This window comes from Callithrix jacchus, chromosome 8, assembly GCF_049354715.1.
Source record: "Callithrix jacchus isolate 240 chromosome 8, calJac240_pri, whole genome shotgun sequence".
NCBI classification, from domain to species: Eukaryota; Metazoa; Chordata; class Mammalia; order Primates; family Cebidae; genus Callithrix; species Callithrix jacchus.
The window spans coordinates 135,154,792-135,170,537 of record NC_133509.1 but is presented as its reverse complement, the minus strand read 5'-3'; the positions used below and the strand labels follow the sequence as shown (position 1 = coordinate 135,170,537).

Below are 15,746 nucleotides of genomic sequence, written 5' to 3'. Positions count from 1 at the left end.
AAAGTGTTAAGGTTACAGGCTTCAGCCACAGAGCCCAGCTGGTCTCTTGTAAGTTCTATCACATTTATTCCTTTGTTATTTGACTGCCACAATTCTAACTCAGGCCTTCATTAACTTTTGTTCAACTGATCTCTCTCATTTCCTGTGCCTCTATGAATCTAGCCTGCACAGACAGCTGCAAAGGAATTTCCCCAAGTTAAAGGTCTACACACTCACAAAGCCCCTTCCCCCAGGTTCAAAGCCTGAGGTAGCTGCCCACTGCATATGAGAAATGTCTGCATAGTCTGGCCCAGGATTCATCACTTTAGTGATGTGGTTCCAGTTTACCTCAACTCCATTCTCCCTGAAAGCACCCTAATTCCCAGGAAACCCTCCATCTCTAACAGACTCTAGGGATGGCTGGGTGCAGTAGCTCACATCTATAATCCTAACACTTTGGGAGGCCAAGGTGGGGAGATCATTTGAGGTCAGGAGTTCAAGACCAGCCTGGCCAACATAGTGAAACCCTGTCTCTACTAAAAATACAAAAATCAGCAGGGCATGGTGGCCCATGCCCATAATCTCAGCTACTTGGGAGGTTGAGGCAGGAGAATCACTTGAACCCAGGAGGTGGAGGTTGCAGTGAGCCCAGATTGTGCCATTGTACTCTGGCCTGGGGGACAAGCGAAAACCTGTATCAAAAAAACAAAACAAAAACTCTAGGGCCATGTGCAGTGGCTCACACCTGTAATTCCAACAATTTGAGAGACTGAGGCAGGAGGATCGCTTGAGGCCAGCCTGGGCAACATAGTGAGACCCCAGCTCTACAGAAAAAAAAAAAAAAAAATTAGCCAGGCATGGTGACACACACACACCTGTAGTTCCAACTACTTAGGAGGTTGTAGCAGGAGGAATGCTTGAGGGTACAGTGAGCTATCATCATACCATTACACTCTAGTCTGGGCAACACAGTGAGAACCTGTCCCTCTATTTTTAAAAGACACCAGAAAACTCTTATTTTCTTCAAGGCCCAAATCAAATTCAAATGGCACCCTTCCACATAGCTTTCCTGGTGCATCTCCACATGCATCCTAAGTACATAGGAAGAGCTGACTAATGTTAAGAACATGACAGGCTGGGCACTGTGGCTCATCTGAGTTCAGGAGTTCAAGAACCAGCCTGGTCAACACGGTGAAACCCCGTCTCTACTAAAAATACAAAAAATTAGCCAGGCATGGTGGCAGGTGCCTGTAATCTCAACTACTTGGGAGGTTGGGGCAGGAGAATTGCTTGAACCCAGGAGGTGAAGGTTGCAGTGAGCCAAGACCATGCCTCTGCCCTCTAGCCTGGTGACAGAGCTAGACTCGATCTCAAGAAAACAAACAAACATGTGACAACATTAAACACTGGCACAATACTTGGCTCAGTCTGTTCAAAAACTAACCTCACAGCTGACTAGGTACCCTACAGATTCCATTTCTGCTATTTTTTAGGGGAAAGCGCAGTTAATATTTAATTTACATAACTGTCTTCGAAATATGAATGGCAATAAAAGCTGGAATGTCATTAACAAATGGATAGAGCATTCAGTGTTTTAAGTCATGATAAACTAGAAACAGTGTGTATATTATAAATTATAGTTTCAATGGAGAGAAGAAAAGGTTAAGAAGCCCCTTTATCAAATCACAATCGAATTCTTAACACCCATTTAATTAAGTGGAGAAATGAGTTCCCGGTGGCAGGGACTGCCCACCTGGTTTTTGGCAGGGCCAAGAGGGAAGCCAGGACACTGAAGGGTCTCCACCTCTGCCTCTCTGCTCTCAAAAGAAAAAAAAAAAAAAAGGCAACCCCTACTCTGTTCTTAGAATGCGCAACATCAAAAGGATTTCTTTCTTCTTAATCCTGCCCTTGCCGAAATGTCCTGAGCTATTCCAGGTTTTATCCAACCTCAGGTATGGGAAGGCATTAGGCTTTCTGCCCCACAATATATTTTATTAATTCATTTAAATGTAAAAGTTTACATATTTGTGGGTATTTTCAGCTCCTTGTAAAAATTGCCAAACAGTACTAGAAAGTAACACAAAAAGTAGGCTTCTATAGGAACCCAGCCCACTTTAGACAAAACAAACACACCCAACCAATGGGTTCAGAGCTTCTCCACTGCTCACCATGTCCCAGCAATAAATACTTGGTAACTCCTCCTGTAATGCCAGCTTAAATTAATATACTGGGAGCTTAACTGATGACATGACAGATACGAATTTATGAAATCCGTTCCAGTGGTCAGCTGGATGAATCTAATACAGACCCAGGTCTCCTGCAGCACAGACCAATGCAACACACTCAAATTTAAAACGTGTTCTAAAGGCTGGGTGCTGTGGTTCACGTCTGTATCCTAGCACTTTGGGAGGCCGAGGTAGGTGGATCACTTGAGGCCAGGAGTTCAAGACCAGACTGGCCAACAAGACAAAACCCTGTCTCTACTAAAAATACAAAAGTTGGCTGGGCATGGTGGCACATGATCCCAGCTGCCTGGGAGGCTGAGGCAGAAGAGTCGCTTGAACCAGGGAGGTAGAGATTACAGCGAGCTGAGACTGTACCACTGCACTCCAGCCTAGGCAACAGAGCAACACTCCTGTCTCAAAAAAATAAAAAAGAATACAAAGAAGCCCTAAGGTAGTGTGAAGATATCTATCCCAAAACAAATTATGTGCAATTTTATATATTCACATGCATGCCTATAAATAAAGGGTAATTGCTTCATCTTATTACAAGGATCTAAAATGCTGCCACTCACATTAATAGCATAGTTACTACTAAAAGTAAAACTGCTTTTGTTTTCAGGAGTTTCCCTAAAGAAAGAATAGAAGCCATCAATTTGACTTAGGCACAGGAAAACATAGATGGCAAAACTCAAGCACTTTCTATAATTAAAAGAAAGGAAAGTTCTTATAACTTACCTAGCAAATTCTGCCAGTTGTTTGGGATCTGAGAGGTCAATGCCAGGTATTCCTCCAGGAGGAAGTTTTTTTCCCGTCATATATTCTGAATAATCAGGAGGTGAGTTCTCACCAATGATCTGTTCTTCAACCACTGTCTCGTGGTCAATATCTTTTTTTTCATCTGAAACACATCATGAGATTGATTATCTTTAGCTGAGTAAATAGATTTTAAAAACTACAAAAACTGCTTTCACCAGTTTCTCCTTTGCACATGCCTCCTACATTCTAACCAGTCTGTTTTTCTCACAGGTTAAATTCACAAGAGCATGGCAGGAGGTTTTTGACAAATATGAGTTTCCCACCTTTGCTCTCTCTTACCACCTCTCTTCTCAACCCAGCCTCCCCTCCAAAGTCTAGCTCAAATTCTCTAAAGGTATGTTGATTTTATCACTGCAGCCTGATTCGTACCTTTTCTTTGAACTCCTAGGTTATTCTCTGATAGTTTGAATTTTTGTTGGTCTTGCCTCTTAAGCTACAGTAGAAGTGCCCAGAGGCCAAAAACATTCTTCTTCTACCTTTGATGCTTAAATTAGAAATAGGTACTCTGAAATTTTCAAGGCTAACTGCAATTTTTTTGCTTCTCAAACAAACTCTCACCAAAAGTAGTAAAATAAAATCTTTCAGAAGTTAAACTGGCTTCAACTCTTACCTTGAATTACCTTTCCACTAGTGTTTAAAAAAAAAAAAAAAAAAAAAAAAAGACCAAAACCCAAACCAAACCAAAATGAAATTTACAACCAGCAAAAACTACATGTAACTGAAAGCACGCAGCTTTCTGACATCAGAACAAAGCTGGAGTATGAGAGGAAGATAAAGAGAGAACATAGGTTCCATTGGATTCAAGTGGTCATTATCAAGTTCAACCACTCTCAGCAATGAAAAGCATTGAATACAGCAATTTTTAACTTTAAATGCCTCTCTAATTCCACCACTCTTAATTCTAGGAAACCTAATTATACATTGTTACAAGGAATCACAGATTTCTTCATTTTACTGAGGAGAATGCCCAAGCACAGAGAGGTTAAGTAACCTGCTCAGGGTTAACTGGCTAGTAAGTGGCAGAAGTAAACTCATGAAGTCTAACCTTAAGACCTATAAGCTTAACTGTTAAGCTCTGCTGCCTCTTGTTTGGAACCAGAAAGAACACTAGAGATAATATTCCCAAGGTTATCCATTCAGAGATGAAGAATATCTATCCACGGATGGATGGTGGGGCCCAGGAAAAAAATAGCTGTAGCTGGATATATTCAGAAAAAGGGACAGGAAATGTTGTTACTGATCATAAGTCACAAAGCCAGGCCTCTGAACTGTATCCGAATTCTTTAATTTCATTCCCTTTCCCACGGCTGCCTGCTCCTACTGACACCCCCTTTACCTGCCTATTCCTCTAGCCTGGGCACATCTACTTCTACATCAAAACTTTCTTTTTCTTTTTTTTTTTTCATTCTCTACATTTTTTATTTCATATTTCAGTTTCAGCAGTATTGAAATGGTTCTCATACATGCAATTATTTTATAGATTCAAAAGTGCAGTGTTGACTGAATGTCACAAATCATAACATGATTAAAACTTATAAGAAAGTACTTTAAAAACCAGACAGAAGACGTAAGAATTCTTAGGTTAAATTTCTAATCCAAATGTAAATCAAGAATACAGAGTACTAGCGATGCTAATATTCCAAATGGGTTTACCCCAGGTCATGATTCCTCTGCATCTCTCTTACCTAAAACCTAAGGAAGTGTTCACTATAAATTGGAAGTAGAGAATTCTTAAGAAAACAACAGGATGATGAGTTGTATGATTCCCTTCACAGGTACAATCTACTTTTCAGCAACCTGTAAGCCATGGAAAGAGTAATCCCATATCCAACAAAAAAACCCAAAGCTCTGTTTGGCTGGGGAAGGGGTGTCAGGTACGCGATGGTGTGGTAGATCCGTCCTCCGACAAAGATTCTGAAGTGCAGAACGGCTGTGGAGAGGTCGGGACCACTCAGGGAATACAGAAGCCCGATTCCCAGAAACGGAACAATGTTTTCAAGGTCGTTAAGGTGAGCCCTGCGTACACGTTCTACTCTGTCATCTGTTGGAAGATACTTCTTGGCGTTTTCTCCCTTGCCAAATGTTGCAGAGTCTTCTGGGTTGGCAAAAACCTTTCTCGTCATTCTATAGAACGCAGTCGCAGCGCTCATAAGCATCATTTTTGAAAGAATAATTGTGGCATAGGAGGCAAAAGCCCTGAACACTTCATCGTCCGTTAGCTGGGAAAGGTCAACCATTGTTTCGGTTGTGGTCTAGAATGGAGAGGCTGAGGAGGAGGAAGCAGCAAGCCTGTCCCGCCGCCGGGTCGCGCGCACACTGCGGGGACTGTCACTGCGCGGGCCGGACGCAGGCCTACATCAAAACTTTCAATGGGTACAGAAATACTTTGGTGACCAAGGGAGCTATTTGTCCTCATGTTTTATATTTCTTTCTTTTTTTGAGACAGGGTCTCGCTGTTGCCCAGGCTGGAGTGCGGTGAACCAACCATGGCTTGCTGCAGCCTTGACCTCCCAGGCTCAAGCAATCCTCCCACCTCAGCCTCCCATGTAGCTGGGACCACAGACCGGCTAATTTTATTTTTTGTAGCGACAAGGTCTCACTATGTTACCCAGGCTGGCTTCAAACTCAGGCTCAAGTGATCTGCCTCAGCTACCAAAGTGATGGGATTACAGGTGTGAGCTTTTTAAAAATATTTCTGATACAGAATGATAGCAATGTTGAAAATCAGTGCTACTCTCAACAAGCTACTGATCAGAGTGTGTTAATCCACTTGGGCTGCTACAACAAAAATATAGATTGGGTGGCTTAAGCAACAAACATGTACTTCCCACAGTTCGGAAGCTAGAAGTCCAAGATCAGGGTGCCAGCATGGTGGTGTTCTTGGGGAAGGCCCACTTTCCTGGTTTGCACATGGCCATCTTCACACTGTCTTCTCACATAGTAGAGAGAGGACCAGAGAGCTAGCACTCTGGGGTCTCTTTCATAGGGCACTAATCCCATGCATTAGGGTTCCACTCTCAGACCTAAATTATCTCCCAAAGGACCTCCCCTCTAATACCATCACATTGGGGGTTAACATTTCAACACACGAATCTAGGAGAGACACAAACATGAAGTCTACCAGAGAGGGTATGTCTCAAGTGTGCTGAGAAAGAAGACTGAACTCAGAGCATAAAGGAACCACAGGCGAGATGATTCTTTTCATTAGTTCCACACATATTGAGGGCCTCCTATGTGCCTGGCATTGTTGTTGGCATTGGGAATAAAAGCTAGAAACAAAGTGCCTGCTCTCATGGAACTTATACTCTAGTAAGGTAAGTCAAATGAGGAAATACTTCCTGAGTAGGGCTCAAAACCCACATCTGAGCAATTCCAGTATTTAGAGACTGAGGAAGACTTTGCAAAGGAGACTGAAGAGGTATCCATAGGTAGGAAGACAATTAGCTCTGTCTAAACAGTTTAACTCAGCGACATAACAAGTATGAGTGTCGTACAGTACCAACACTGAAGAACAGTAAGAACCCAGAGGATGGTCCCTAAAATAATTCAGAATTAGAAACCAAAAATATTTATGACAGAAGACCAAAGTAGAGGCTGACAAGATTTTATAACCTATATCAGGAATCTGCAAGTACAGCCAGTTGGCCAAACCCAACCTCTTTTTTACCTTAGTTTTCCACGGTTTTCTTTATAAAAACAAAACCAAAAAACTGTGGTAAAATATATATTACCATAATATTTATCATTTTAACCCTATGTAAGTGTACAATTCAGTGCCATTAAATACATTCATATTGTGTAACCATCACCACTATTTATATCCAAAATGTTTTCTTCATTACCACAAAAAAACCCCATACCCATTACATAAGAACTTTCCCTTCCACTCAGCACCTGCTATAACCTCAATTCTACTTACTTTCTGTCTCTGTGAATTTGCCTATTTCAGGTGCCTCATACCAGTTGAATCATATAGTATTTGCCATCCATGCCTGGTTTACTTCACTAAGCATAATGTTTTTAAGACCCACCTGTTGTAACACATAATAATATTCCATTCCTCTTCAAGGGTGAAGATCACCTCAGGTGATCTGCCCACCTCAGCCTCCCATAGTGCTGAGATTACAGGCATGAGCCACCGTGCCCAGCCCTCCCATACTTTTAAACAATCTGTTTCTTGCCTTAAAAAAAATTATTTTGTTTGTCTAAGTTTGAAATAATTTTTGTGGTTATTTTATGTTCTCTTAAAATATAGATTTAAGACACATGTTACCACGTTTATGATTTATTCCTTAATAAACAGTGTTTCCTACAAGGAAGATAACTAGAACTCTCTGAAGACCAAGGCACAGAAACTGTTAGGACGGTCAACAAGAAAATAGGCTGGGTATGGTGGTTTGCACCTGTAATTCTAGCACTCTGGGAGGTCGAGGCAGGCTGAACATCTGCGGTCAGGAGTTCAAGACCAACCTGGCCAACATAGCGAAACCCAATCTCTACTAAAAATACAAAAATTAGCCAGGCGTAGTGGCACATGCCTGTAATCCCAGCTACTCAGGAGGCTGAGGCAGGAGAATCGCTTGAACCCGGGAGACAAGGTGCAGTGGGCTGAGATCACACCACTGCACTCTAGCCTGGGCAAGAGAGAAACTCAGTCTCGAAAAAGAAAAAGAGAAAGAAAGAAATACAGAAAAAAATCAAGTTGCAAAGAAAACTTCTAGAGAAATGACAAAAGATACTAGCTTTTGTTGCCAGAAGTAATCAAAAGAACAATATTTGACTGCCTCATTTTCACCATGAGCTAGATACACAGTAAAGCAATACATCAAATAATGTCGATGTCTGCTACCATTTGACTAATTTTTGCAAAAAGAAAATCAGAAGTTTTTACTAAATACAATAAAAATTTATTATGCTGTAAAATAAAATATAATTTTTATTTATTACATTACAGACCATATGTGCATACAAGTTTGTTTTTTTTTCTCTGAGATGGAGTTTTTCACTCTTGTTGCCCAGGTTTGAGTGCAATAGCGTGATTTTTGACTCACCACAACCTTGTCCCAGATTCAAGCGATTCTCCTGTCTTCAGCCTCCCGAGTAGCTGGGATTACAGGCATGTGCCACCACGCCTGGCTAATTTTTGTATTTTTAGTAGAGATGGGGGTTTCTCTATGTTGGTCAGGCTGGTCTCAAACTCCCGACCTCAGGTGATCCGCCCACCTCGGCCTCCCAAAGTGCTGGGATTATAGGCATGAGACACCGCCCCCAGCCTATAAGTTTCTTTTTTTGTTCAAAAAAATATCTTGGCCAGGTGCAGTGGCTCACGTAATAAATGGGGAAGGACAATTAATTCACCTTAAGTCAGGAGTTCAAGACCAACCTGGCCAACATGGTGAAACCCCATCAATAATGAAAATACAAAAATTAGCCAGGCATGGTAGCGTGCACCTGTCACTCCAGCCTCTACTCTTAACCTTGCCTGGTTTCACATTTAAAAGTTTCTATTTTTGCATATGGTACTATTCAAAAGGTTAAAGGTATTATATTAATAAATAAGGTCCTGGCCTATCCCAATCCCTCAGCTGCTCAATTTCCTTCTATGTTATCAAAGCAATAACCACTCACAGTCTAGTTCGAGAAGCAAAGCAATAAACTAAGTTTGCAGACTCCAGTCTCCAGTCAAAAAGATATAATTAAGGAACTAAATGGAAAGGCTAGAAAGCACCCTACAAGTTCACAGAAGTGAAAAGACGGAGTCTCATCTCCCTTCCACGCTCCAAGCAATTTGGTTTTCTCAGTATCTAGTAAAAGGTAGTCAATACAATTTACCCTCTTGCCTTCCTCTCATGACCTAAGCCCAGTCCACTCTCCAAAACCCAAGTCAAGATCTCTTCCCTTCAAGAGGCCGTTCATTCCTATCACTCCAGCCTCCATTCTTAACCTTGCCTGTTTTCCTCAATTATTAAATAATGAGGCCAGGCATGGGAACTCACACCTGTAATCCCAGCACTTTGGGAAGCCAAGGCAGGAGGATCTCTTGAGGCCAGGAATTAGAGACCAGCCTGAGAACAAAGAGAAACCCTGCCTCTACAAAGAATGGTGGAGGGGAGGGGAGGAAGGGAGGGAAAAAGGATACACCCATCCTAAAAGGCTAAAACAAGGTAATGTGTTAAAGGCCAACCATCATGCCTGGGAAATTGAGTAGTGTGCAAAAAAAGCCCCTGTATTCCACTTCCCGCCCTCTCCTAGGTTTAAGGGGGAACAGCAGGTCTTGCGTCTTGCATGTAATAGGGACTTGCCAAGTTCCTGTTGACTGAAGTACACAGGCGGTGCTAGCACACGTATTAGCTTGCTATTACCACTGTAACAAAACCACCGCCAATTTGGTGGTTTGGAACAACAAGAATTTATTCTCTTACAGTTCTAGACGCCAGCAATGAGAATCAGTTTCAGAGCTATAAAGCCATTGTGTGGGTTCCTTCCGGAGGCTTTAGTGGAGAACCTGGTCCCTAACTTCTTCTAGCTTCTGAAGGCTGCCTATATTCTTTGACCTCTTCTCTTCACCTCACTCCAACCTCTTGCACCCCTCCTACATCCTCTTTGGCAGTCAATCTCCCACTACCTTCCAGTGAACACAAGGACACTTCCGTGATTACATCTGGTACCCATCTGGATAGTCCAGGCTACTCTCCCCATTTTGAGAACCTTGGTTTAATCACACTTGCAAATAAGGTTAATGCACACAGCTTCCAAGAATTAGGATCTGGCTATCTTGGAAGTCATTATTCAGTCAACCACAGTATGTTAATCATAAAAATCTCTTTTTCAGACAGAATCTTAGCATTACCCAGGCTGGAGTGGAGCTCACTGCAGCCTTGACCTCCTGGGCTCAGGTGGTTCTCCTGCATCAGCTTCCTGAGTAGCTGGTGCTATAAGCACATGCTACTATCCCTGGCTTTTTTTTTTCCTGTAGAGACAAGGTCTCACTATGTTGCCCAGGTTGGTCTCAAACTCCTGGCCTCAGATCCATCCACCTCAGTCTCCCAAAGTGCTGGGATTACAGGTGTGAACCACCATGCCCCGCCACATTCTATAATACATTTTTAAGGCAGCTCTTAGAGAACACTGTGAAATTTGTCACTACATTGGCTGAAAAATGCCAGTACTACCACTCAGTGGTCCCTTCATACACAAAGGCATTGATTTTTGAATTCAGTCCTAAAAAAAAAGCTTTATTTCCGTAGAATAAGTATCCAATAAAGGTAATGTAAGTTCCTTTTTTATCTTGACTGCCAGGAAGCTCATTAGGGTTGACGTCAATGTTTCCTGTGATCCTGATTTTCTATTTTCACCTTCACCAACTGACATATTTACCTATGTATGTATGCATGTACGTGTTTAGCTAGATTTTGTTTCTCCACACCTTGTATTTTAGGCCACTCTAGGTTACTCCTGGCAAAAAGACAAAGACTCACCACTGCCATCACCCAAACTTTCACCGAAATGGGGAGAGCTAAACATTTGGGATTCACTGCTAAGCAACAGGCAAAAATCAAGATGTAGTCTGTTTCCCAGTTTTTCCTACTAATAAAGACCTTAAGAAAGGATACTATCATTGTTAAGTACCCGTTTCATTCTGGCAACTGCCACGTTTCTCAATCCAAACAAAATCTTTAAGGTATTAAACCCTATGTTTTTGGCTGAAGAAACTGACCTCAGAAATAACAAGCAATGTATCTAAAGAGCAGTAAGTAGCAGATCTGATATTTGAATCAAAGACTGACTCTAAAGCCCATGATGCCTCTAAAAGGCAACACTTCTCCACCTTCTCTCTATTGCTAATACTTGTTTTCCACCTATACAGGAATAGACAAAAATAAGTATTTTGGTATAAGCACTGGATTCTGCCTTATAGCACAATTCCATCCATTCGTTCACTCAATATTCAAAGTCCAATACTCTCCTGAAGAGACAGGTCCTGGCACCAACAGAACAGCTTCTTGCACAGCAATGGCAGTCCCTTTCCCTGCTTCACAGATCTTCTATTTGAGGAGGGGAACTAATTTACACAAGAAAGCTAGGTGCAGTGGCTCACGCCTGTAAAACCAACACTTTGGGAGGCTGAGGCAGGCAGATTACTTGAGGTCAGGAGTCTGAGACCAGCCTGGCCAACATGGTGAAACCCATCTCCACTAAAAATAAAAAAATTAGCCGGGTGTGGGGGTACACGCCTGTAATCCCAGCTACTCAGGAGGCTGAGGCAGGAGAATCACTTGAACCCAGAAGGTAAAGGTTCTCCACTGCACTCCAGCCTGGGCAACAGAGCAAGACTATCTTGGAGAGAAAAAAAAAATTACACAAGAAATGGTCCATCGCAAATAACCATTCATACTTTTTTAATTGTAATTTACATTGTTTTAATGTTTAACCACATATGAAACCACCGTGTAAAACTAAAGTAACTGAATGGCTATTAAGAATTTTATTCAAGCTGGGTGGAGTGGCACACACCTCTAGTCCCACTTACTAGGGAGGCTGAGGCTGGAGAACCGCCTGAGCCCAGGAGTTCGAGGCTACAGTGCACAATGATCACACCTGTGAATAGCCAGTGCACTCCAGTCTGAGCAACATAGCAAGAACCTGTCTCCAAAAAAAAAATATTTTTTTTGCTCAAGAGTTCCTAATATCCCATTTGCTAGGTCATGTTTAAGAAATTGAGTAGGCTGGGTACAGTAGCTCACATCTGTAATGTCCACACTTTTGGGGGGCCAAGGCGGGCAGATGACTTGAGGTCAGGAGTTTGAGACCAGCCCTGGCAAACATGGTAAAACCCGTCTCTACTAATACAGTAGGTTAGCCAGGCATGGTGGCACACACTTGTAATCCCAGCTACTCAGGAGGGTGAGGGAGAAGAATTGTTTGAGCCTGGGAGGCAGAGGGTGTAGTGAGCCAGATCAAACCACTGCAATCCACCCTGGGTGAGAGAGCAAGACTCTGTATCAAAAAAAAAAAAAAAAAAAAAAAAAAAGAGAAGAAGAATAATTGAGTAGTTTGTTGTATTTGTAAAGGAATAGAATTTCCTTGTTATGAAGATTGAAAGTGACTTTAAGGATACTGCTATCCCAACTCATTTTACAAAGATCCCAAGGTCAGTGCCCTCTAGAGAGGAAATAAGATGCTGCTGGCTTTCTATTATTGATAATTATTCATGAAGTTAAATACAATGGAACCTACTGAGAAGATACTCAGAACTACGAAATAGCTTGGCTTGGCTCCCCGTATGTGTTGTTATTAAGGTTCATCATACATGAAAAGGTGCAAACCTATCCAGTAGTCAGCTAACTTCTAAAATTTCCCTTGGCTCTTCCTAACAATCTACTATAACAGTAATTACATTAGTGTTATTTTCTAAATCCAAGTCATGATTCTGATAACCCTGTCTCTGCAAAAAATTAGCCGTGCCCGGTGGTGCGTGCCTGCAGTCCCAGCTCTTGGAGAACCTGAGGCAGGAGAACTCCTTGAGCACAGGAGGTGGAGGTTACAATGAGCTGAGATTGGGCCACTGAACTCCAGGCTGGGTGACAAAGTGACACCCTGTCTCAAAAAAAAAAAAAAAAGAAAATTCACTTTTGCTTACCTACTCTTCCTACTGGAAGTAGTAGGAGCACAGAGAAAATAAATTAGCAAATACTCTTTCTTAAGTAATGTTCATTGCAATAATTGTTTTACTAATATAATTTCTAAGTTTCCCAGCCTTAAAACAGACTGACCTTGTAAAGCGATATTCAAAAACAAACTAGAAATGCCTTTTGTAAATATCCACCTAGGAGATGGACATGGATGTTTTAAAAACTTTACCCCCTTCCAAAAGCCTAAAATGCTAACTGTGGATGACCTTTTCCCGATACCAATTTTCCCCCCCCACTAGGGGGAGTGAGTTGTGGATAGCAGGAGGGAAAAGGAAAGGTTAATAACCTTGAGTGGAGAGTCTGACAGCACAGGGGCTTTATCCGGAATCGAAGCTAAAGCTTTCAGAGCCACCAGATCAGGAAACCAGATCTATGACTTAGGCTGCCTTATGTAGGTCATGAGGTTGAAGTGATTACTTTCGACGGCTTTTTGAGCTTGGCTCCATGGAAATTCATGTTCATAGCATCTCTACTTAGCGATAAATAGCACAGTTTTACTGGGGGGATGAAAAACCCACAGAGACTGAATGGCAAACCATCATGACTAGTGATTTTTGGCAAACCTGTATCTTCCAAACTTATAAAATTGAGAAAAATTCAATGCATTTCAACTTACTTGCATTTATTGATTTTAATATCAGTGGTTTTCTGCTCATATACATTTTGCTTAATCCAGAACAGGCCACTTCTCTATTCATTGTAACAGAATAGTAATTATTATTTTTGCCTCTTCTTCAGCAATTTTATTTGTCTGTTCTCAGAAGGTCACAGCTCAGGTAGGGTCTGACCACCCCACATACCAACAAGGTCCAAGCAAAGGTTCTCTGCCTGGGGCATAGGCTGCCCTGGGTATACCAGGGGAGGGTCCACTGATTCCCAGACGTGAAGGAGGTGCCACTCAGCTGCCAGTACTTTGAGAAGGCACAGCCCCCATCCAACCTAAGCTGTATTGGGTGGCAGGGCACAGGATTGGCAGGGTGGGGGGACACAGTCCCAACTGTCCCTGCACCTGTGCCATCTTCATTAGCCATGGACAGGCAGTATGCACATGCTGGCCTCGCCTCACAAAACACATGTATGCAAATGGAATGGGACGGGGTGGCCATGGACATGTTTGCTCTTTCCCACAGTTCTAGGCATCTATGTAGCAGTTCATGCACATGGCAATGCAACGTCTGCTCCCTCCAAATTAGTTAACCACTCTGAATTAAAATATCAACAGCCTTAGAGAGGTGCACAGTTTCTCACCACCCGGAACCTCAAGTTTTTAAATCACCTAGATTTTCTCTAAATGTTTTAAATTCTCAGTTTTTAATCATTATCTTCCCTATTCAATGCAATGGTTAAGCGGGTTAGTTTATAATTAAGTTATAAAACAGTTATTCCTGTATAATAGCATGACTACCTAGGGAAAAAATACATAGTACTGTAATGAACACTGAAATATTTATTAATTACATATAGCCAAAAAGCCCAAAGTAAACACTGGCTTTAAGCAACTGATTAAGATTATTCAAAACACAGTTGAAGCTGGGTGTCTGTAGTCCCAGCTACTCAGGAATTTGAGGCAGGGGGATAGTCTGAGCCCAGGAATTCAAGGCCAGCCCAGGCAACAAGGCAAGATACCATCTCTAATTTAAAAAGCAACAACTAAAAAACTCCCAGATGCACAGAGATCCCAGCTACTTGGAAGGCTGAGGTGAGAGGATTGCTTCAGCCCAGGACTGCACTCTAGCCTGTGTGACAGAATGAGACTCTGTTTCAAAAAAAAAAAAAGAGAGAGTGTGAGGGTGTGTGTGTGTTGGGGGAGGCAGGCCGGTAATCCCAACAATTTGGGAAGCTGAGGCGGGTGAATCGTCTGAGCTCAGGCGTTCAAGACCAGCCTGGGCAACATGGCGAAACCTCATCTCTACCAAAAATAAAAAATTAGCTGGGGCCAGGTGCAGTGGCTCACACCTGTAATCCAGCACTTTAGGGGGCCAATGCGGGTGCGGATCACAAGGTCAAGAGATTGAGACCATCCTGGCCAACATGGTGACCAAATGGCCAGCATGGGTCTTTACTAAAAGCTGGGCATGGTGCCGCACAGCTGTAGTCCCAGCTAGTCAGGAGGCTGGGGCAGAAGAATCATTTAAAACCAGGAGGCAGAGGTTGCAGTGAGCCAAGATTATGACACCGCACTCCAGCCTTGCAACAGAATGAGACCGTGTCTCAAAAAAAAAAAAAAAAAAAAAAATTAGTGGGGCATAGTGGCCCGCCCTGTGGTCCCAGGTACTCAGGAGGCGGAGGCTGCAGTGAGCAGAGATCTCACCACTGCACTCCAACCTGGGTGACAGAGTGAGACCCCATCTCAAAAAAAATAGTAAAAAGAGAAAAAAACAGGTATCTAGGGACCCTTTAAGGTTTAAAACTAATAAAAAAAAAAACTGTTAGATTCCTATGCTGATGTTATATTCAAAAGATGCCTACCAGAGTGCTGTTACTGTGGGAAATTAAAGGAAGATGACATGCAAGCAAAAGAAACCCAAAAAAATCCAAATATTGGGTTTCCAGAAATATGGTGACTCCCACTATTTTTTTTTTATAGCGTCTCACTCTGTCACCCAGGCTAGAATACAGTGGTGTAATCACACAGCTCACTTGCAACCTCCATCTTCCAGGCTCAGGTGATCCTCCCACCTCAGCCTACCAAGTAGCTGGGACTGACTATAGGCATGTGCCACCACAACTGGCTAATTTTTATTTTGCAAAGAAGGGGGTCTCACTATGTTGCCAAGGTTGGTCTCAAAATCCTGGGCTCAAGTGATCCTCCTGCCTTGGCCTCCCAAAGTTCTGGGACTACAGATGTGAGCCACTGCACCCGACCTAATTTTTTTTTTATTTAAATTAACTAAGAAATACCTACCTATACTTGTAACTACGTGTACAGCTATTTTTACTAGGACTTCAAGTAACTCAGCTTGGGACTTACGAAAACTGTTACTTCACAGTTCATTCCAAACTAAGGAGCTATTTTAGTGAAAATACAGTGTAG

General features: G+C 42.3%; 1 protein-coding gene and 1 pseudogene across 1 annotated transcript in view; both read right to left on the bottom strand.

Moving 5' to 3' along the window:
• YY1 (YY1 transcription factor) overlaps positions 1 to 15,746 on the bottom strand; it is a 37,136-nt gene that overhangs the window by 17,217 nt on the left and 4,173 nt on the right. Inside the window, exon 2 of the mRNA XM_002754285.6 lies at positions 2,940 to 3,102. Coding sequence (XP_002754331.5) covers positions 2,940 to 3,102 — 163 coding nt within the window. The remainder of the gene's footprint in view (positions 1 to 2,939; positions 3,103 to 15,746) is intronic.
• On the bottom strand, positions 4,402 to 5,338 carry LOC100409648 (microsomal glutathione S-transferase 1 pseudogene; annotated as a pseudogene).